The sequence below is a fragment of the Leptonychotes weddellii genome, chromosome 8 (genome assembly GCF_054177405.1).
Source record: "Leptonychotes weddellii isolate Sample4059 chromosome 8, ASM5417740v2, whole genome shotgun sequence".
Lineage (NCBI taxonomy): Eukaryota > Metazoa > Chordata > Mammalia > Carnivora > Phocidae > Leptonychotes > Leptonychotes weddellii.
Genome location: NC_138376.1, coordinates 51,487,351 through 51,510,623, shown reverse-complemented (window position 1 = coordinate 51,510,623; position 23,273 = coordinate 51,487,351). Strand labels below are relative to the sequence as shown.

At 35.7% G+C, this 23,273-nt stretch overlaps 1 protein-coding gene across 1 annotated transcript in view; it reads right to left on the bottom strand.

The window, feature by feature from the left end:
* Window positions 1-23,273, bottom strand: part of LOC102728278 (uncharacterized) — a 249,854-nt gene that overhangs the window by 64,862 nt on the left and 161,719 nt on the right. Inside the window, exon 15 of the mRNA XM_081829350.1 lies at window positions 18,273-18,326. Within this exon, the coding sequence (XP_081685476.1) occupies window positions 18,273-18,326 (54 nt within the window). The remainder of the gene's footprint in view (window positions 1-18,272; window positions 18,327-23,273) is intronic.

Here is a 23,273-nt window from a genome sequence, read left to right as displayed (position 1 = left end):
TGGGCTCTAGGGTGTTTAACTCCTTTGTGTAAAAATGAATCCTCAGATCTTACAAAGCTAAGTCAGACTACTGTTCACATTTTACCCATTCATTCCCTTTTATCTTCTTCTTCCCAAGGAGAAAACCAACCAAGAGTGAGAAAGGACAGTCCTCTTTCCTCTTAGAATACTTTTTTAGAAACTCCATTTACAAAATGACTTTTAGCTCCTCTGCTTGTCCTGACTTGTACTTAGATTCCAAAAGAATTAACATAGGTAGCCAGGAATAAAGCAGAGCAGACAGTAAAATACGTTAACCTGGCTCAGTGCACATTTCTCTTAATTATTACAAGGTTGAACTATTTTAAATGTTTAATTAGCAATATTTAAATAAAATGAATTTTTCTGCTGGTGATAAAAATTTTGTTACATTTTTAGCCTAAAGTCAATGTAACTTACTAAATCAGTACTTCTCTAACTCTGTGGTGGAGGACTGGTTTTTAAAATTTCCAATTTGTTATGGACTGGTACTTTTATAAATATAATAATACCAAATTACTAGAAAAAAGTGAAATAAGGACATGTTTACTATTGGATTCAATAGACATAAATTAAAATTTTAGTAAATATAATCAAATAAACAGGGAAAAATAAAATAATTTATAAAACTGCACATATTGTTAAAAGTGTATATATGATGATAACAAGGATTCACTATTATGCTTGGAACTTTTAGTCCTTTGCAATTATAATGAAACAAAAGTTCTGAGTGAGATAGTGATCCCCCATACTAAGTGCCTATAAACACTCAGACAAATGAAACAATCATATCAGTATTGAAAGTTTTAGTATAGAAACTTTATACTAGGGGCACCTGGGTGGCTCAGTCAGTTGAGCATCTCACTCTTAATTCTGGCTCAGGTCATGATCTCAGGGTCATGAGATCGGGTCCTGCATTGGGCTCTGCTCTGGGCATGGAGTTGGCTTGAGATTCTCTCTCTCCTTCCCCTCTGCCCCTCCCCCTAAAAAACAAACAAATACCTTTATATTAAAGCTTGTTTCTTGTTTGTTAACATTTAACCTAAGTTGAATTGACAATGCTACTCGTAGGGCATAACTTATCTGCAGTGCTTCATTGTTTGGTTTTACTGATATTCAGTAGAGAAATGAGTTTAACAGAGGTATGTTGATAAGAAGGAAACAAGAGATTCCAAACTGGCTTCAGCAAACTCAGGAGAATATTCCTTACAACTTCTATAAAAAAATGAAATGATGCTGTTATTTTTTTTAATTCATCTTTAATCTTTCATCTGTAGCCAGTTCCAGCAATCTACCCTATAAATTTTTTGTTTAATTTAAATTATTTTTCAATGAAAGAAATGATTTTGGCATCCTAGAATTCTTCTATTTTTATTTTTATTTTTTAGAGAGAGAGGGATAGAGAGAGCATATAAGCAGGTGGGGAGGGGCAGAGGAAGAGAATCTTCAAGCAGACTCCCTGCTGAGCGCAGAGCCTGACTTGGGCTCCATCCCATGACCCATGAGATCATGACCTGAGCTGAAACTGAGCCTGACACTCAACTGACTGAGCCACCCAGGTGCCCCAGCATCCTGGAATTCTTATATATGAATCTTCTTTGTTTATGCATGAATCTTCTTCTGGTGGAAAATAAAATTCAAAACCTTCTATCAAATGTTAAAAATATTTGTTGATAATTTTCACTGATGTAGGATATTGTCACTTATTTCTTTAATAATGGTTGTAAAACTATGGGAATATACTGCAACAATCTGTAGAAACTTCAGTTTTCCCTCTTCAGTTTTCTTCCGCTGTTGAAAAATACATTGCATTCTTCCTTTGCATGGAAGTATGGATATTATTAAAAATACTAAAGATAGGCAAAAAGCAAATCTATAAAAGTGTCCAAATTACATTTTTTGAAAGGAGAGAATAAACTGGTTTCTTCTTTTTCTCTCGCTTACCCTACCTCACAGTCCCTGGTAACCACCATTCTAGTCCTTTTCTATGTGTTCAGCTTTTTTGGATTCCACAAATAAGTCATATCGGACAGTATTTGCCTTTCTCTGTCTGACTTATTTCACTTAGCATAATGCTCTCAAGGTCCATCCATGTTGTCCTAAACAGATTTCCTCCTATCTCGTGGCTGACTAATATTTCGTTGTATATATACACTATGTCTTCTTTATCCATTCATTTGTTGATGGACACTTAGGTTGTTTCCGTATCTTGGCTATTGTGAATAATGCAACAATGAACATGGGAGTGTAGATACCTTTTCAATATACTGTTTCCATTTCCTTTGGATATATGTGCACAGAAGCGGGACTGCTGGATCATATGGTAGTTCTATTTTTAATTTTTTGAAGAACCTATGGTGGCTGCATCAATTTACATTCCCACAAATAGTGCATAAGGGTTCCCTTTTCTCAGTATGCTCACCAACACTTGTTATCTCTCTCTCTCTATTTTTTTTTTGATGAGAGCCACTCTTAACAGGGGTGAGCTGATATCTCCTTGTGATTTTGATTTGCATTTCCCTGATGATAAGTGATGTTGAGCCACTGGTTTCTTAATTTGCAGAAACAATGAATTGATTCTATAATTCTAACATACTTGACAAACTTTTTCTCCTCAATAACCGTAACTCAGTATGCAAGAAGAGCTGTTTTGACCATTTTCCGTACTATCTCAAAATTTTAAAAATCTCAATTTTAACATACTAACCTTTACAAATTAACAATTTTTACCACGCCATTAAGCCTAACGTTTCATTTAGCTGATATTTCTTTGTTAGCAAGAATTTCCTGATAAAGGAAGCAATGTGTTGGTTTACATTCTAGTGCAAGCTCCCTAGCTTGGAATACCTCCCTATTACTGCAGCTGTGTCGTCGAAACATACTCCTGTACAAAAGTTGAACTCTAAACCACATGTGCAGACAATGTAATCCTTTATATTTTCCTAAAGCTCAGAGCTAGTCATATTTGTTGGCAAAGAAGCTGAAGAAAAAGATTCTTCCTTTTGTCACCATCATCTACAATTGTACATATACCAAAAAAATTGTCACATGAGCATTACTTGTGCATTTGTCAAGACGTAGTAAAAATATTTTGCTAGTTTTATTTGTTGTTTGAGTTGATATTAGTTAGTTTTTAAAAAAATATGTCAAGCCATGTAATCTTTGACATATTCACTCAATATTTCCAAGCAAAGATCTTTGATGTCATCTTTCACTAATAGCTCAGCAATTGTACGTTTATTTTTGTTTCAGCAATCTACAGTACTACTTTCTAAAACATCTCCAAGGCATTAATGTTTAAATATGAAGTATTGAACATTTACTTCAGTTGGCTTTTTACATCAACGTTCATTATTTCAAAATTCTTTTGCTTTTGAACTTACTTCTGTTTTGTGTATAAATGTTGCTTATGTTTTGATGGATTCATCGCTACATGAGCCAGTCCATCTCTGCAAATGACATGCTATGCTTTCATACTTCACCATCAATGAACTGAACTCAATATATGAATGGTCATACTTCCTAATAAAACTGATACCAATTCTTTTTGATCTTTATTTCTTTGAAATCACTTTCATGGTCAGCAGGTAGTTTATTTCTAATGAAAATACGTGGGTGTCAAAAACTCCTGTGAAGCTTGTTTTGCCATTAGTTAGCTGGGGTTAAAAATAAATAATACAATTCTACTTCCCTAACTTGATTAAAACTTAAAATAATTGAAAATAATTTATAAAAATAAATGATCACATTTTCTCAGACTCTTTTTTTTTTTTTTTTTTTTTGTGGATTACAGTTGACGAGCTAACCTCAAAATGTCCCATGTTTTGATGTGGCCCTCTTGCTCCTGACTGGTAGGCAGCTACTCTCCATGTGGTTCAATAACACACAACTCATTTATGGCCTAATGGATGAGTCCAATAACCATGTTTAGAATATACAGCAATATTAAATTGTTATAAAAGTTTCTAAACATGCATTTTCAATTTCTGTACTTATCATGGTGCTGTTATCACCTTGTCTGAGCACCATACTTGAATAGCATTGTGTTACAAAGCACCCACAGTTCATTAACTCCTATCTTTTTTATGGGAACAATCCTTTCTTCTACTTCTTTTTTTTTTTTTTTTAAGATTTTAGTTATTTGACAGAGAGAGACACAGCTAAAGAGGGAACACAAGCAGAGGGAGTGGGAGAGGGAGAAGCAGGCTTCCCGTGGAGCAGGGAGCCCGATGCGGGGCTTGATCCCAGGACCCTGGGATCATGACCTGAGCCGAAGGCAGACGCTCAATGACCGAGCCACCCATATTGCTTTTGGCTAGGTGAACAGTGTTCTAGGCTTTAAAAGAAAGCAAACACAGAGTTAGTTAGGAGGAAAATGAAGATAAGGTAGAGTCTGTTTTCTCTGACCTTGTCCCTTTTTCCTCTTTCTCCATCACATAGCTCTCCCATGCGGACGTGTTGTAGGCACATCATCCAACACAGTCTTGTCTCATTGGCTGACACTTCCCCACCTAATTAATCATCTGTCTTAGTGTTGGTTTAGCTCATTCCAATGTCTCCAGAAAGTGTTGCTGCTGACATTTTTGTAACAGAATCAAAATGAGGTTCATTTAGTAAAACAATTCTAAGTCATAGAATATTTTCCAAGAGTGCCTTAATTTGATTTTTCAAGGGAAGTCTATAGGACTTCCAAAATCTGAACATGAACAGTAATAAGATTTGAGTAAGTTTCATAGGTTTGTTTATCTTTGTAACTGTGTTATTGTTAGAAAATGTGTCTAATTGTTGGAAATAATGTGGCATAAAATGAAAGCAAATTGTTTGTATTTAAGAAAATCCATTTTAGGTAATTAGATTTGAAATTAAATAGCAAGATATAAAGAAGGAGTATGGAGGTGGAGCATGAGAGGAGATAATTAGGAATGTTGTTAAATTTTAAGAATAAAAGATTAAAAGTGAAAGTATCATCCCACTAAATGCTGTGGGGAATTTACCTATTTCATTCTTTGCTTCAGTTTTTCTTATACTAGAAATTATCTAATGAAAGTACATTAGACACACTCAAGTCACACAATTTTGGCAAAATAAAAAAAGAAAGGGAATAGTGCACCATTTTCAATATTAAATTAGAAGCATAACTTCTTTTGAATTAGTAATTTTTATGCCATCCCCATTTTACTTTGAAAAGGTTTTTATCTCTATGGCAACAACTGCAAAGAAATACACCATATTCATTTCCATCAGCTTCCAATGAAAATGATTTTAAGCCCATAGTAAATTAGTAGTATAGTCTACAAAAATGTATAACTATAACCCCAAGGATTTATTGATAAAAAGACAGAGGCAGGACTACTTACATAGTAAATCAGTCCCTTGACATTTCCTAGCTTGGGACTTATCCTTGATTAGCATGTTTCAGAAATTTTGTATCATTTGAGAAAAAAATAAATGACAGTTTATGGAATGTGTATAGAGACATAAAAAGTGAAAAATTGCCAAAAGAAATAAAGATAAGAACAATTTAATTTTGGCAATATATTACTCTGACATCATTTACATTATACCAATAAAACCAAGTTTTCTAAGAAGTTAAATTGTATTCTAGCAAAATGGCTTTCTAAAACAAAGTAGATAAATTCAAACAGCGGATAACAGAAGCTCTTGTCCGATACCATGGGTAATTTACAAAGGCAAAGAGGCACAGATAGTAAGGGTGAAGGAAATGCCTACATCTTCACCAGCTGCTTAAGAACCTAGCAAAATTCTGAAATTACAATAACAGATGTTTTCTTCTCCCAATGTCCTATTCCACTTCCAGCTTTTTTTTTTTTTTTTTCAGTTTGGCTTCCTCTGTCTCTATATTTCTTGCTGCTTTTACTTGAATGAGTTGGACTTGTTTATGAAGGATAAAAGTAGTACCTATAAATTTTACTTGCCTGGAAACCACGAACAATCTTGAGACCAATGCCACTTATAAACAGCAAAAGTTTTATTAAGTCATATCTATGCTGAAAAATTCTGTTTGAGATAAATATGCATAGTGCCTTGACTCCTACTCTGTCCCCAAAGGGAGCACTCATGTCCCTCCTCTCTTCCAACGTGTCCTCAGGGTCGAGCTGCTGACTCATATGTACACTCGTGCCTGGTCTTTTATTTATTATTTTCCCATATTGCTTGCAACTGCAGTTTCTCCCTATTTGCTGACTTCCCTGCCTCAGTTTGTAAATGTCCTCAATTACAAAACAAAACAAAATTACAACAAAAAACTTTTCCTTGACCTCGCCGAATGTGATCTTATACCATCTCTTTTTATACCTCAGCTTCTAAAAAGAATAGTCCATAATCCCCTAACTTTCTCAATAACTACTATACTCCCAAGACCCATAAAATGTCACATCTGCCTCTGCCCAGCACAGCCACTCTAAAACCAGCCTTGTTCCAGATCACCAAAGGCTTTTCCTCAGACCCCATCCTCCCTGATGTCTCTAAAGGATTTCCAATCAGTTGACCATCCCCTTCTTTTCAAAACCTTTCTCTTATTCCATTTCTCTATACAGTTGACCCTTGAACAATTCAGGGGTGAGGGGCACTGATCCCCACACAGTCGAAAATCTGTGTGTAACTTCTGACTCCCCCCAAAACATGACTACTAATAGCCTACTACTGACCAAAAGGTTTACTGATAACAGTAATGGTCGATGAATACATATTTTACGTATGTATTATATACTGTATTCTTACAATAAAACTAGAGAAAAGTATTAAAATCATAAAGAAGAGAAAATGCACTTATAGGACTGTATTTTTCAAAGAAATCCATATAATTAAAACTGGACCTGCACAGTTCAAACCCACGTTGTTCAAGGTCAGTTGTACTTTTAACTTTCTCATTCACCTTCCACCCACCTCTGTATATAAATTTACCCTAATTTCAAGGTTCTGTCCTCAGTTCTTTTCTTTCTACACTCTCCCTTGGCCACCCTATCTACTCTGGTGGCTTTAAGTGTCACCCATAAACTGATGACTTTCTAACAGAAAACTGTACCTTTTTCCTTATGATCTCAATCCAGGTTTTAAGGGGCTGGTGCATTTCCATTTGCAGATCCTGTTGGCGGCTCGAATGCTATAGGCTTGACACTGACTCATCTTCAAAAGAATGTTTTCCTCTAGTATTTTTTACTTTGGTGGAAGGCACTATTACTGTTTCAGATTTGGTACTTTAGACACCACTTTTGATACTTAAGCCCATTCATTGCCTTGTCTCCACTCATTCTCTCTCCTTAATGTCTGCCCCATCTGGTCATTTCACGTTATTTTTATAAGCATGAGCTGAGTTTAGCCTTCTATTACTTATTGATTAGACTAAAAAATAGTTCTATCATTTGCTCCTATATAAAACACATGCACTGGGGTGCCTGGCTGGCTCAGTCGTTAAGCATCTGCCTTCGGCTCAGGTCATGGTCCCAGGGTCCTGGGATTGAGCCTCGCATCGGGCTCCCTGCTCCGCGGGAAGCCTGCTTCTCCCTCTCCCACTCCCCCTGCTTGTGTTCCCTCTCTCACTGTGTCTCTCTCTGTCAAATAAATAAATAAAATCTTTAAAAAAAAAAACAAAAAAACACATGCACTCACACTCTCTGTCTATCTCTGTCTTTCTCTCGTGATGAGGTTAATATTAATCAACATTTTCATTGTGTCTTCTCCTCAAAAACCATTGAGGGCTCTTCACTGGTGATGTTAAGGATGGTGTTTATTCCACTTCTGGGTGCAGATGTTGTTGGTGCCAGACTAGGGGACCAGCTACCATGGGTGCTGGCTGCCAATGGTTTCCATGTGTGCTCCTCTCCAGAGGCTTGCCTTAGTCTGCAGGAATTGCCTTGCCTGGAGATACCTCAGAAGTTACTGCCCGTTTCCCCTTCCAGTGTGGTAGGTGAGTATCAAAGCCTCGCCCCATTCTCCAATGTAGGAATAAATTCTCTGGTGCTCTGGCTACCTGTGGGGTCTGGCTAAAACTAGACTTCTGAAAGCACATTTTTTGCCTGCAGTCTTCCTCTTCCTTTTTCTGCTTCCTTCACTCTCTTACAGATTTCTTCTGAAAACCAGGTATACAAGAACTCCGTCTTAGATTCTGCTTTTACGGAAACCTGACCTAAGTCAACTTCCATGGTACCTCACACAAACCAGGCACACAAATGTTTCTCAAGTAAATAAAACAGGCTTTCGGGTCTCTCAGAAAGAAGGTTTTCACTCAAACGTAGTTGCTTCTCTCAAAATAGGTGTTCTCACTTATTTTCTTCTTTTTTCTACTTTTTATTAATTAGCTCATCTCACCTCTCAGTGTAGAGATGTTTGATTGTATTTATAACATCTTCAAATTCTTTTAAAGATAAACTATAAGCATGATTGAATAAGTGCATAATTGAAATGTTTAATTTAAATTTAAACATGTACCAAATAGCTACTAATGGGTTCAGTGTGATGTTCTGAATAACGATAGGGAGGCAGGAATATTAGCATACTGTCACTTCGGTGGAGAGTGCCTTCTCCTTTTCCATTCTCTTTAAGTGTTTCTATGACTAAGTAGTTAATATTTATAAGATTCTCTCATAGAACACCTGTCACCAGACTGCATCCAAAGTGCTCCTGGCTTAATCTCCTAACATACCTGAGGGCTAACCTGTGATGAAACAGATAAATTTAGGTTAGAATCTTGAATGGTTTGCCTGAAGCCACAAGTTAATCCAATCACACAGCTGGAAAAAGAACAGCTCTGACTCCCACCCCCATTCCTTACTGACCAGCCAATGCTTGTTCCCAGCTATGGGTGCAGGCTAAGCAGGGCATGGGCACAGAATGTGCACTCTTTACCATGTGTGGAGACTGCAAAAGGACCAACTGTACCTATCGACATTTGTCCCTTATAATGTGTGTGGTTTTAATGAGAAAAATGAGGGGCTTTGGTCAAATTCTCAATAGTCTCCATTTTAAAGACAGGGAAATCTGGGTTTTGGAATACAACCACAAAACAGACAGTAAAGGCTTCTTATTATACACAATAGCTAAAGAGATTAATAGCCTGAAGCCTTGAAGAACTGTTGAATGTTTCTGACCTCAGTTTCATGATTTGGTGGACTGGAATGACAGTGTTGTCCCCTCTCAGCTCTAAAATCTGACAACTGGATGTCCCTGAAATGGGCCCTTAGGCCCCTCCACTGAAACAGCTCCCCGCCTGTCTGGGCCTCAGGGACTGTGTGTCCCTGGTCCAAAGGAGGCTGCCTAAGAAGGTGTGCTTCTCCCACAGCAGAGACCAGTTCTTGGGTCTATTAAATAAGCCGTTCTGAGTCAGCATTCTATTTGAAAAATACGAAACATTTCTCTTTATTAATCCAAATAACAGCTGATTAAGCTATTCTGTTACAATACAAATGGTGTCATTTGACCCTTTATTTAAATGAATAAGGACCTCAGCTCCTTGTGGTTTAAGGACCTATGTAAGTATTACTGGAATAAAACCATTGGTTACAATCTCTTTTTCTTGTTACGGTCTTCCCAGGGCACTTTGTGTCTTCTTCAAGCGCACTGCAGAGACTCACTAATTAGAGTGAAGTTTACCACAATGGACCACAGGCACCCTGTCATTAACTAGCTGTGATATTTATCTGAGCGGTGGCCCGTTCTCATAAAGTCTGGGCTACATCTCATACTATGTCTTTTTTCACCTGATCCTAATTAGACTGAGCTAGAAGTTGCCTCCAATATCTTCTTGTTCCTTTACCTTTCCTACCAGTTAGAGTGTGAGGCAAAATTAAGAGGATTCTTGTCCTTGCTACACAACTACTCCTTCGTGAACATTCATTTGACATGAATATATATTAGCTTCTCCCCCTTCTTCCTGCCTTACTCTATTGCTTCAGCAACTAAATTTGATGCAGCTCTGGTGGACACCAAGCTGGAGTAAGGAGGAGTATCTGGGTGGCAGGACACTAGGAGAAAACTGTGAAGTACAAATTTTCAGATAAAACAGATCATTGTCATTCCTTGAACTTCTTTTCCAAAGTTCTCTGAAATTCTGACGCTGTATTTTGAGAAGCATCTAACTGACAATATTAAAAAATCTCACAAACATTAAATCATACCTTATTATGTGCTGTGATGAAGTCACATGTTTAATAATGAATCACATGTTATTGGGACTTCATCAGTTAGGACAAGCAGAGGAAATTATTATGCAAAGTAATGAATGATAACACTTTTGCTCCAAGAAATGTATCATATAATAAAAGTAAGAAGACTGCTATGCTATTCTTATATTCTATGCTGATTTCTCAATTTCTGAAATAGGTATAAAATGATGAAAGCATATAGATGACTTTATATTTACTTATTTATATACACATATAACACCCAAAGCACACAAAATGACTGAATAAAGTCAGAATACAAATGTACAAAATCTGACCATGAGATATATAATGATACAGACACATAATGCTTGAAAGCTTTACATTCCTAGTAGAAAGGGTACTTCATACAAAAAGAACATAAATGCAAAAATAAACCATTATATTATTTTTTATATGGTAGAATTTGTATTGTGGTATATTTTTTTCTCCCAAAGTGGGTATTTTAACTCAGTAAGAGTTTTACCAATTATATAATATTGACCTTTTATAAGTGTTAATTTTAATTGTCTTATAGGTAAACCGGGGATAACTAGATAATTCTAAATGGTAAATGAGTTTCTAGAAAGACAGCAAATAAAGACAAAGACAGCAGTATCAGGTATTGAAATAATAGTGAAGGTTCCCCAAAGTCTGCTGTGGAGCTCTGCAAATAGAAGTGTAGGGAGAAATGTAAATTTGATCATTTTTATCCTCTGAGTATCATGCTTGGTTTTGTAAATTCAAGTAAGATGTTGGGGGAAAGTTGCATAGCCCTTGAAACTTGACCAGGGTACACAATTTCCCAGATACCCATCTAGAAATATCATACAGGATCAAATATGGTATTTCTTTGGTAATCCTTAAGAAGAAATCCTTAGGAAATTTCACAGAAAGCAAATGGAAAAAGATGTCATGTGTATGCCAGGAAGTTTAAAACACGTGCAATAAACGTGAGCCATTATTTGTAGAATGCAGAACCTCTAAGATGTTATTTAAAACATGTATATTTACATATTTATATATGGATTAAGCAAAAAAAAAGAGATGCCTTTTTCCTATATTTATGTTCTACCTGGGACAAGAGTTAAAACTATTATTTAAGAAAATTTGATGGGGGGTGCCTGGGTGGCTCAGTTGGTTAGGCATCTGCCTTTGGCTTGGGTCAGGATCTCAGGGTCCTGGGATCAAGTCCCACATCAGGCTCTCTGTTCAGCTCTCTCTGCTTCTCCTTCTCCCTCTGTGTGCGCTCTCTCTCTCAAATAAATAAATAAAATCTTTAAGAAAATTTGTTGACTTTTTCCTTTTAGCAATACAAATTCTTGGTACAAGGATACAAGTAATAGCATTAGTGAGTGAGTAGAATTATGGATACACTCACTGTGAATTTTAAAGGTCAGTTTCAATACATAAAGTTAAGAAGAGTGTCATCTTCATGTGCAACTAACCAAATTACTTCCTGAAGCTGAAAATTCATCATTATTCATTCTTTTCTCTATAGGCTCCTCCTTAAAACTCAAGCCAATGTAAAATAATTTAATCCCAACTACAGACAATTGTTAGTGGTTTCTACCAGGCCCTAAACTCACTTCACTGGAACGATGAGGTCATTCCATGGCTCTGAAATTAGCACTGTGGAATAAGCTACCCTAAAAAAAAGAAGAATTTTTTTTAACCATAAAATTTCTGTTCAAGATCAAAATTACAATCAAGCAACAAAATGCAAGAATGAGGTGTTATCTTGGTCCAACCAGACAAACTTGCATTTGGGGCAGTAATTAGCTGACTCACCAGCAAAATGCTTTTCTTCAGAGACCTAGAGAGATTTCTTTAAAACGTTCATGGTAGTTTTATGCCAACCTTGATACTATCCAGACATGCACTTAATGTGACAAAAAAGGAAAAATCCAAGGTCACATTAAAACAATAATTTTTTTTTATATTTTGGGAAATTCTATTACAAATATTAGGAAAACCTGCAAGGAATCTATATCTTTGAGGGAATTTTTTATAAATGCCAGTTCTTTTGAGATATTTCATATAAACTTCTGTGAACATGCTCAGCTGTCTGAAATACTCCACTTTTCACTAAGATACTTTTCTGGGCTCCCATCCAGGTCCTGTCCTTACCGCTCCAACAGATTCCGCATTTCTGTCTCTCCTTCCTCATGATTCACCCCCTAATTTACACCTTTCTTGCAATTTTCATTTCTAATGCTCTCTCCATTATTCAGCTAAAACTTCTCTTTCAGCTGGCACCTATTCCAGCCACCTCTTCTCTTATCTAACATCTTTCCTCTGACTTTGTTCCAAATTTTAATCCTCTTCAACCCTCCATACATCCTGAAATACTCTTCTGTTGGCTTCCTGGCTCTGCAGTGTCCTGGTCCCTATTTTGGCCCTTCTCTGACTTCATCATGGGCTGAACATCCTCTGGGCCCCCATGCTGTTCTCCCTTACTTCTCTCTGATATACTCTCATCTGTGTCTTAGGGTCAATGCTAAACGTAAGTTTTAAGAAATGTGTTAATCTATAAAGGATGTGTGAACTTAAAAATGTGCCAGCCAAATGTTTTACCTGTAGGATTTTAAAAAGATAACAAAGTAAAAAAAAACAACCATATATATATATATATACACACACATATGTATGTATATAATGGCATATGACAGAATCAAAGAAGAAAATCAGGAGGTTAAGAAAAAAAAACCTATAAATCTCAGATATATATTGTCATGAAACATTGTTGAGGTTAAGAGAAGCTTTTAAGTATGAGAAGCATATTGCTGTGTATTTTATTAAATGAACACTTTATAATCTAAGATTTAGTTACTTAAAAGACAGTGAAAAGAATAAAATCAACTAATACAAATTTGAAACAGAAATTTGGTATGGTTCTTGGAGAAAAATAGTGTTCTTATTGTGCTTATAGAAAACTATACACAAAGATCAAAGAGAAAAAGAAAAGGAATTTATCAATCAGAATCTGTATGCTTAATAAAAATAATAGTAATATTAACATGTTTCTACAATGTTTGATATTGTTCAAAGTATGTTTACATGTGACACCTGTATTTGTTTTTTTGTTTTTGTTTTTGTGACACCTATGTTTGAAACTGACCATAATTGTGAGATATTGGTAGGGCAGAAGCTAGTATCTCTTTAACCACTGAGGAAAATGAAGAAGTCAATGATTTATTTAAAATTAAATGTTCTGAAAAAAAAATTAAATTAAATTAAATGTTCTGCTTTCATTAAAGACATTTATGCCCAGAAGTAAAGTATGTATAAGACTTGCCACATATTTTATATGTCATTTCAATTAACATAATGATTGTCAATTCCTTCCTGGTCAAACACCTGTAATCAAAATAAAAGAGTTTTGTTGATAACGTGTCAATAAAAAATAATTTTAAATTCATAGACTTTTCTTTTGTCTTCTATTGCGTGCTTCAGTGAAATGGAAAAATTATTGGTCTTAGCTTGCAGTATGTGTGTATGCATACGCACACATATACATATAAGTACATTAGTATGTCTAAAAGAGCTGAGTGCTACCTAACTCTCGAGCAGAGAAGAAATGGTGGCACTAAGATGGACCTAACTGTAAATATGTAAGAATGCTCATTTCCTTTTTTTTTTTTTTTAAGATTTTATTTATTTGACAGAGAGAGAGTGAGAGAGAGTATGAGCAGCGGGGAGCGGCAGGCAGAGGGAGAGGGAGAGGCAGGCTTCCCATTGAGCAGGGAGCCTGATGTGGGGCTCTATTCCACGACTCCGGGATCATGACCTGAGCCGAAGGCAGATGCTTAACCGACTGAGCCACCCAGGCGCCCCAAGAATGCTCATTTCTTAAATTAATTGCTTCCCTTTTAAGTAGCTTATAAAGCAGAATAAATCATGGATTGTATTTGAAAATAATAATTTGTAAATGTGGATAATGTCAATAATACCTGTTCCAGCTTCTTTCCTCAATAAATAATGGCACTTGTGAAAGCCGGTAGTAATAACGACAAGCCATGCCTAACAGTATCTATAAAATTCTTTTACATTCTTTAGTTTCTGACACTGTTACTCTTGATAGAGGCTAAAATAAAAGTAATATTAAATTATTGAGACTATACATATTTATAAATGGAGTAAATTTGCATAAAGTAGTAGTTGAACTTTATAATTTGAGTATGTTCCTCCATAATTATGAAGAATACATAAGTTTAATTTATTCTTTAACCCACCTTCCTCTGAAATGCAAGCTTTGAGAGGGTACAATTTCAATTTGAAGCATTATTATTTTTAAAAAGCCTCATTTGAATATTTTTTCATTTCAGCTAGTCTCTGACAAGGACTCTCATAATTATCTTACAAGCCAAATTAAGAAATGTGGGTGGGAAGGAGGTAGCGTTTAGTGTATTTGTACATGATTTAATTATCATGCCATAAGAACATCAGTGGTAATCAAGATGGCAGCCTTTGTTGGCACATGCAATTGTCAGGTTCTACTCTGTTCGGGATTTATTAAAGATTTGCGTGAAGACTTAGAGGATAGGCTTATCAAATTTTACGGTGACATAAAGCTGGGAGCCATTTCACTGGAAAAGAAAACTAATAGAATGATATTAGGGACTAAAATCCAGAAGATGAAATTTAACAATGACAGGAATCAGTTCCTTCTCTGTGATTCAAAAAGGCAACTAACTGTATATACAAACAGCAGGGATGAACATCTGACTTGGCAGAAGTTTTCATTAAAATAAAAGAGAGGGATGGGGATTAACATAAGAATAAAAAAATAAATAAAAAATAAATAAAAAAAAATAAAAGAGAGGGAACATTACAAATTGACCACATGTTGTTTAAGTCAAAAGTGTGGTATCATTGTACACTTAAAAATTTGTCAAGAGGGTAGATTTCATGTCAAATATTCTTACCACAGACACAAACAACTCTGTCATATGAGGGATAATTCAGACATAATGCCCTCAACCTAGCCTCACCCACCTAACTCTATAATTTCCATCTCAAACCACCTACAGAGTATAAGTTTTTGGGAATTAAAACTAAAAATCTGTTTATTATTATATTTTTCTATTTTGAGAATACAGTTGACTAAAATTGTATATATTTAAGGTATACAACTTGATGATCTGATATAGATTGTGAACTATTCACCATGATCAAGCTAATTAACATATCCATCGCTTCATACATAATTACCTTTTTCTTTTTTTATGGTGAAAACACTTAAGATTTACCGTTTTAGCAAATTTCAAGTATACAATATTAATTATAGTCTCATTGTTGTACATTACATCTCCAGAACTTATTTATCTTGTATAACTAAAACTTGTACGCTTTGACCAACATCTCCCCCATCCTCCTCAGCCCAGCCCCTGGTAACCACCGTTCTACTCTGTTTCTGTGAATTTGATATTTTTGGATTTAGACATATAAATGAGAACATGCAGGATTTGTCTTTCTGTGTCTGGCTTATTTCACTGAGCATAATGTCCTCCATGTTCATCCACGTCCTCACAAATGGCAGGATTTTCCTCTTTTTTAAGACTGAATAATACTTCATTGTGTGCATTTGTGTGTGTTTGTGAATCACATTTTGTTAATTCATTCATCTGTCAATACACATTTAAGTTGTTTGCATATCATGAGAGTGCAGATATTTCCTTGAAATGCTCATTTCATTTCCTTTTGAATGTGAAGTGAAATTGCTGGGTCATAAGGTAGTTCTATTTTTAATTTTTGGAGAAACCTCCATACTCTTCCACAGTGGCTGCACCAATTTACATTCCCACCAAGAGTGCACCAGGGTTCCCTTTTCCCCGTGTCCTCACCAATACTTGTTACCTCTTATCTTTCTGATAACAGTGATTCTAACAGGTATGAGGTGACATCTCATTATGGTTTTGATTTGCATTCCCTGATGATTAGTGATGTTTAGCACCTTTTTAAGTACCTGTTGGCCATTTGTATGTCTTCTTTTGAGAAATGTCTATCAGGTTTTTTGCCCATTTTTAAATTGGGTACCTGGGGGTTTGCTATTGAGTTGCATGAGTTCCTTATATATTCTGGATATTAACTAGGAGGTATAATTTATCACTCAGTTTGCAGGAAAGGAAAGTTATTAGAAGGAAAATGTCCTCTGGATGCAGAACGTAGACATAAACTCAGAAATATGGTCCTAGATGCAATTAGACATCTTGGCTATCACTGGGAGAAAACAGAAGAAGAAGCCTGGAAATCAACTTCACAAGGTCATTTCATCTGGTCTTCTGCCCCCAATGAGTTAATTGCTTAAGGCAGACTCAAAATCTAGATAAGTAATTTTCTATTTTTCTCCCTGATGCTACTTAAACTTTGATCAAGTGGATTAACAAACTCCTGAATAGAGAGGGTCTGGAGAGCCAAATGGGAAACTACAGTTGTATATATAGGTATTGGGAGCAGAACTCAGATAGGACTGCTTTATAAATAATTTTAAAATTTCAGCATAGTTCCACTTATTTGCAATGTGTCCTTTCCAAGTTGCTTAAAAACCTCAGTTTCTCTGTGAGAATGACAGTATTACATATCTCATAGAGCTATTGTGAGAAATAAATAAATGAAATAATAATGTGAAGCATTTAGCACATTATAGGTGGCTCATAAATCTTAGTCATTATTCACAAAACTTTTCCTTTTATTTTCTTAACCATCAAAAGTTATTAAGCCCTTTTGTGTTCACTAAACTAGCCATTTGTAGTAAAAAGTAAACATAGAATTTTTAATTTTTAATTTTGATTTTTGTCCAAATCAAATCTTAATTGTACTACTAAAAAATAAATAAATAAAAACAAAGAAACAAAGCTGCTCTAGTAGAAGGAGTTAGTTTAAAAAAATACACAGAAGCGCATCAGCTCAATCTTAAGCTCCAATAGAAGTATATTATCTATAGTACAAGGGCATACTCGCCACATTTTGCTCTGCCCTAAGTAATACCACACATGTTCAGTCCCATTCCTGATACTGCCACAAAGTCCATGAGTATTTTCTGAGATCAGCATGTTGGGAGTCAGAAACCCATATAAGATAGAGTTAAGAGACATGGGATTTTATTAACCTGATAAAAGGTAAACCTTGGTAAAATATACCACTGGCTCCCAAATACTTGAAAGATTCTGATATACTTGAGGCAAAAGACTTATTTGCCAGAGGACAAAACTGGGAATAATAAACAAAAATGACTAAAAAAGAGATTTGGGGTTAATACCCTAGGACAGTAAAAGAGAACGTGAGATTTAGAATCAGAAGCCCCATATTCAAGTTCTGGCTCTACTTTTTTTAGTATATGTGCTGCCAAAGCGAGCACCTGGATCTACTTTTTATTAGCTCTTTGACTTTAGGCAAATCACCTAAACTCTGAGTCATATAATTCTCATCTATAAGGTAACAAAAGTTAATAACAATAATCATATGAGCAAGCACATAAAATGTTTCAAGACATTAAAATGATTTGAAAATAGCAATAACAATAAGCCATAAGAATGAGGTGACCCACTGCTGAAAATGTTGAAGTGAAGCTTACCCATTATCACTGCAGGGGTTCCCTTTACTGGGGGAAGCTAAGACTAACTATTGCAACTACAATTTACTCACTTACTACATATTTTATCTCAAAGGCAGCAAACTGTAATGAAAGAAGAATTATAAAGCATCACTAAAGTCAATAATTTAATTCAACTAAAGACTGCAGTTAATATTCACAGTCTTTACAGAATTCATGAACAGGCGGGAACTCCACAAAGATACTCATCAACTTAACTCAAAACCTCAAAATATGAGCAATGTTCCCTAGATCAAATTACAGTTAATTCATTTCACCTAAACTGTATTTCTACATTTGTGCTGCCAATCTTGAAAGTATATAGAACTTTCTGGATTGTAAAAGCTCTGTCAAAATCTCAGATCTCAAATTTCAGCCTTTGGATAGTTAATACTCTCCTTATGCCCATCTGCTTGCTGTATTTTGGGTTTATTTTTATTAATGTTCAGAAATAAGTAAGCCTTGAGATAGTAATGCCTGCCAGTTGTCCCAAGTTTACTTACCCTCTGACCTTCTTTTCCAGGTGGACCCTGTGGGCCCTGTATCCCCAGGGAACTCTGTGGGAGGTGGAAAAGAACACATGTTAATAGACTGTTTCAAGTACACCTGCCTCACAAAGAATGTTGTGAAAAGTAATACCTACTTTATTGATTAAACCAAACTTGTAAAGTGATTTAAGCTCTTCCAAAGTTAGACTCTAATATAATAATAATGGTAAATTGTCCTGTGACTGGTTTGTCTTTGGAGTTAACTCCAGAAAAGAAAAAAAAGTGATTCCAAACCAGGTGTGAGGCCACTGTTCACTTCCAGACTCCAGACTTCCTTTCTGACTCCCATATGGTCAGAACTATGTTTCACCAAACTACCATAAATAAGTAGGAACAATATTTGCAAGCAGGAAAAAAAAAGTTCTTTCTATATATAAACTCTATAAATATAGCCACATTTTTGGTTGAGAATAGCTCTTCTAAGTATCCACTAAGAAAACACATGATTATGATGTTGGCTTCAATATATGTCTTTTCATAACATTTAATTTCTAATATCACAGACATTATTTAATACTTTCACAACAACATTATCAAGAGGCAGAAAAAATAAGCATTTTTTTCAGACTCTGACAAAAGGCCCAGGAAATTCCAGGTGCTGTTAATCTGTAAGTCAAGTCTCCTGATTGTCACTGTTACTTTTACATAGGAATTCTTACTCAAAATGATGGTATATTTTTTAAAAAAATTGTCAGCAGTTATTGCCTCTCTGAAAGTTTCTTCTTAGTTCTCCTGATACTTCCTCCTTCCCTATTCAACATTTTAAACATGGGAGTTTAGGCTCATTTTCTTCTCAATCCGCATTCTCTTGCCATGATCTAATGTACTGTGGACTTTGAATATTCCAGGCCAGTGATTCTAAGATTTACAATGTGGGTATCCAACCACCTGCTTGAGATACTCACTCCTCTAGGGCATCTGAAACTTAGCACATCAAACACTGAACTTAGGACCCTCCTCCCCCAGATTGGATTCTCTTCCAGCATTCTCAGTAAATTCACACATCCTGTTAGTGCTCATGCCAGAAATCTAGAACTTATCCTCCGTACTTTCCTTTCTCAAATCTCTCTTTCACATCCAGTTACCAAGTTTGGTTGGTGCATCTCCAAAGTATATTTGGAACCATCTATTTCTTTTCATTCCTATAGCTCCCATCATCACTTCTTGCTTGCTCATCGGCTTCCTACTTGAACCAGACACTAACCCCTCCATTCTCCACATCATGCCAAACTGATCTTAAGAAAACCCAGCCTGATCACAATTCTCGACTTCAAGCTGTATTACAAAGCTGTCATCATCAAGACAGTATGGTACTAGCACAAAAACAGACACATAGGTCAATGGAACAGAACAGAGAACCCGGAAATGGACCCTCAACTCTATGGTCAACTAATCTTTGACAAAGCAAGGAAGAATGTCCAATGGAAAAAAGACAGTCTCTTCAACAAATGGTGTTGGGAAAATTGGACAGCCAAATGCAGAAGAATGAAACCGGACCACTTTCTTATACCAGACACAAAAATAAATTCAAAATGGATGAAAGATCTCAATGTGAGACAAGAATCCATCAAAATCCTATAGGAGAACACAGGCAGCAACCTCTTTGACCTTGGCTGCAGCAGCTTCCTATTAGACATGTCTTCAGAGACAAGGGAAACAAAAGCAAAAATGAACTACTGGGACTTGATCAAGATAAAAAGCTTCTGCACAACAAAGGAAACAATCAATAAAACTAAAAAGCAACCTACAGAATGGGAGAAGGTATTTGCAAATGACATATCAGATAAAAGGCTAGTATCCAGGGGCACCTGGGTGGCTCAGTTGGTTTAGCGGCTGCCTCAGTCGATTAAGTGGCTGCCTTCGGCTCAGGTCATGATCCCAGGGTCCTGGGATCGAGTCCCACATCGGGCTCCCCCTGCTCTGCGGAGAGCCTGCTTCTCCCTCTGCCTCTGCCTGCCACTCCCCCTGCTTGTGCTCTCTCTCTCAATTAAATAAATAAAATCTTTTTTTTAAAAAAAAGGCTAGTATCCAAAATCTATAAAGAACTTATCAAACTCAATACCCAAAAAACAAAAAATCCAGTCAAGAAATGGGCAGAAGACATGAATGGACATTTCTCCAAAGAAGACATACAAATGGCTAACAGACACAAGAGAAAATGCTAAAAGATCACTCATCATCAGGGACATACAAATCCAAACCACAGTGAGATACCACCTCATACCAGTCAGAATGGCTAAAATTAACAACTCAGGAAACAACAGATGATGGTGAGGTGGTGGAGAAAGGGGAACTGTCTTACACTATTGGTGGGAATGCAAACTAGTGCAGCCACTCTGGAAAACAGCAGGGAGGTTCCTCAAAAAGTTAAAAACAGAGCTCCCTATGATCCAGCAATTGCACTACTAGGTATTTATCCAGAGAATATCTACACCCCAATGTTTATAGCAGCAATGTCCACAATGGCCAAAATATGGAAAGAGCCCAGTTGTCCATCAACTAATGAATGGATAAAGATGTGGTGTATATAACACACACACACACACACACACACATACACATATACACAATGGAATATTACTCAGCCATCAAAAAGAATGAAATCTTGCCATTTGCAACAACGTGGATGGAAATAGAGTGTATTATGCTAAGTAAAATCAGTCTGAAAAAGACAAATACCATATGATTTCACTCATATGTGGAATCTAAGGAAAAAAAACCCAAATAAACATAGGGGAAGGGAAGGGAAAATAAAATAAGATAAAAACAGAGAGGGAGGCAAACCGTAAGAGAGTCTTGAGTCTTAACTATAAAGAACAAAGTGAAGGTTGCTGGAGGAGAGGTAGGTGGAGTAACTGGGTGATGGGCATTAAGGAGGGCACATGAGGTAATGAGCACTGGGTGTTATACGCAACTGATGAATCACTAATTCTACCCCTGAAACTAATAATACACTATATGTTAACTAACTTGAATTTAAATAAAAGAAAAAAAAAAAAGAAAAAAACCCAGCCTGACCTTCCCTGACTTTCCACAGGAAGGGATGAATGTCTTGGTTCATCAGTCTTAAAATGCCTTGTATTTGACCTTTAAAGTATTTGTCATAAGTTCATTTAAATGATTGTACAGGTAATGATTCATCAAGCTCTAAGGACAACAGGTAGAAACTGTCTTATTCACACAATGGGCCTATTAACATCTGAGTGAAAAAATTCATACTGGAAAATCAATTCACTTTAGTAAGTTTTGGATAAAGCCAATAATTTTCAAAGAGTCTTACAAATATTTGTGATTAACCTTTCGTATATTAAATGCTTAACTGGTTTGGAATAAATGAGAAAAATAGTAATAAAAATTCAAACAAATCTGAATTTACTTCCATTCCAGAAGAAACATTCCTTTGTTACCTAATTTTAAAAAACTTAGGAAACATTTGTACATTCTGAACTTTTTCTTTAAAAGCTGTGGTTACCTTTAAACTAAAACATCAGATGTGTTTGTGATGACCTATAATTATTTATTATGTATATATTCATTTTTTGTTTTTTTATAGAAGAAACTGTTTCAATAAATGTGATAATGTGCATAATTTCACCATTTAATTTTATTTTGAATAGAAAAAAGTTATAAATTTTCATTCAGATAACTTTCATATGATCAAAGTCAGTATTTAATAAAAATTACTGTAACTCATTTTCAAAAAGCATTAATACAAAAAATTCTGCATGTATCACAAATCCTCAGTATTTCCTCAAGTCTTTCTGATTCCTTCTCTACAAAACCCTAGTAAAATATATGTATGTATTATTGTCATTTCTTTTATCTATTCTTGGAACAATTTATTATTTATTTATTTTTAAATTTTATTTTATTATGTTATGTTAATCACCATACATTACATCATTAGTTTTTGATGTAGTGTTCCATGATTTATTGTTTGCATATAACACCCATTGCTCCATTCAATACGTGCCCTCTTTAATACCCATCACCAGGCTAACCCATCACCCCACCAGAACCCTTAGTTGTTTCTCAGAGTGCATAGTCTTTCATGGTTCGTCTCCCCCTCCGATTTTCTCCCCTTCATTTTTCCCTTTATTTATTTTTAAAGATTTTATTTATTTGTCAGAGAGAGAGAGAGAGAGAGAGCGCACGTGTGCATGTGCACTAGCGGGGGTGGGGGTGGCGAGGGGGAGGGGCAGAGGGAGAAGCAGACTCCCCGCTGAGCAGGAAGCCCAAGCGGCACTCAAACCCAGGACCCTGGGATCATGACCTGAGCCAAAAGCAGATGCTAAACCAACTGAGCCACACAGGTGCCCTGTTCTCTGAAAAATTTAATGTTATAGGGGCACATAAAGCCTATGTTTTATTGATTTAGGCAGGAATAAAAAACAAGGAATGAAAAAAGTGACCAGTTCTGTTTGATTTTTTTTACAAAAAACACCTACCAAATGAGATATAACCAAGGAAAGTTGGCTAATTAGGCCAACTTTAGGATGGTACATTTATAATGTGCATAAGAAAAACAACTTTTAAAATCTAAATATACCAAGTATTAATTATAATATAATTACAGGGAGTTGTGTCATTTTTTAAAAGACTGACACAATCTTGGCTCTAGATTAAACTCCTTCCTTTTACCCTTAGGGAACTATTATCATTTCATGAATAGTCAAACTTATATATAACATTTTTGATATCCATCCAAATGTTGACAGCTTTTTCAGTGTTTTTAAACATGAGCTACTAAAACATACACACACCAAATATTCATGGAGGGAGTACAATTAATTCTGAGCCACATATAATCAAAATTGCACTCCTTTAGTTGGAGAAATTATATACAGAAGCTGACAAAAATGCAAAAATATTAAACTTGATTTGGAGTGGATTCAATGGATTCAAAAATATTTATGGAGAACCTTTTGTGTCCGAAGTCCAAATGGTACACTCACA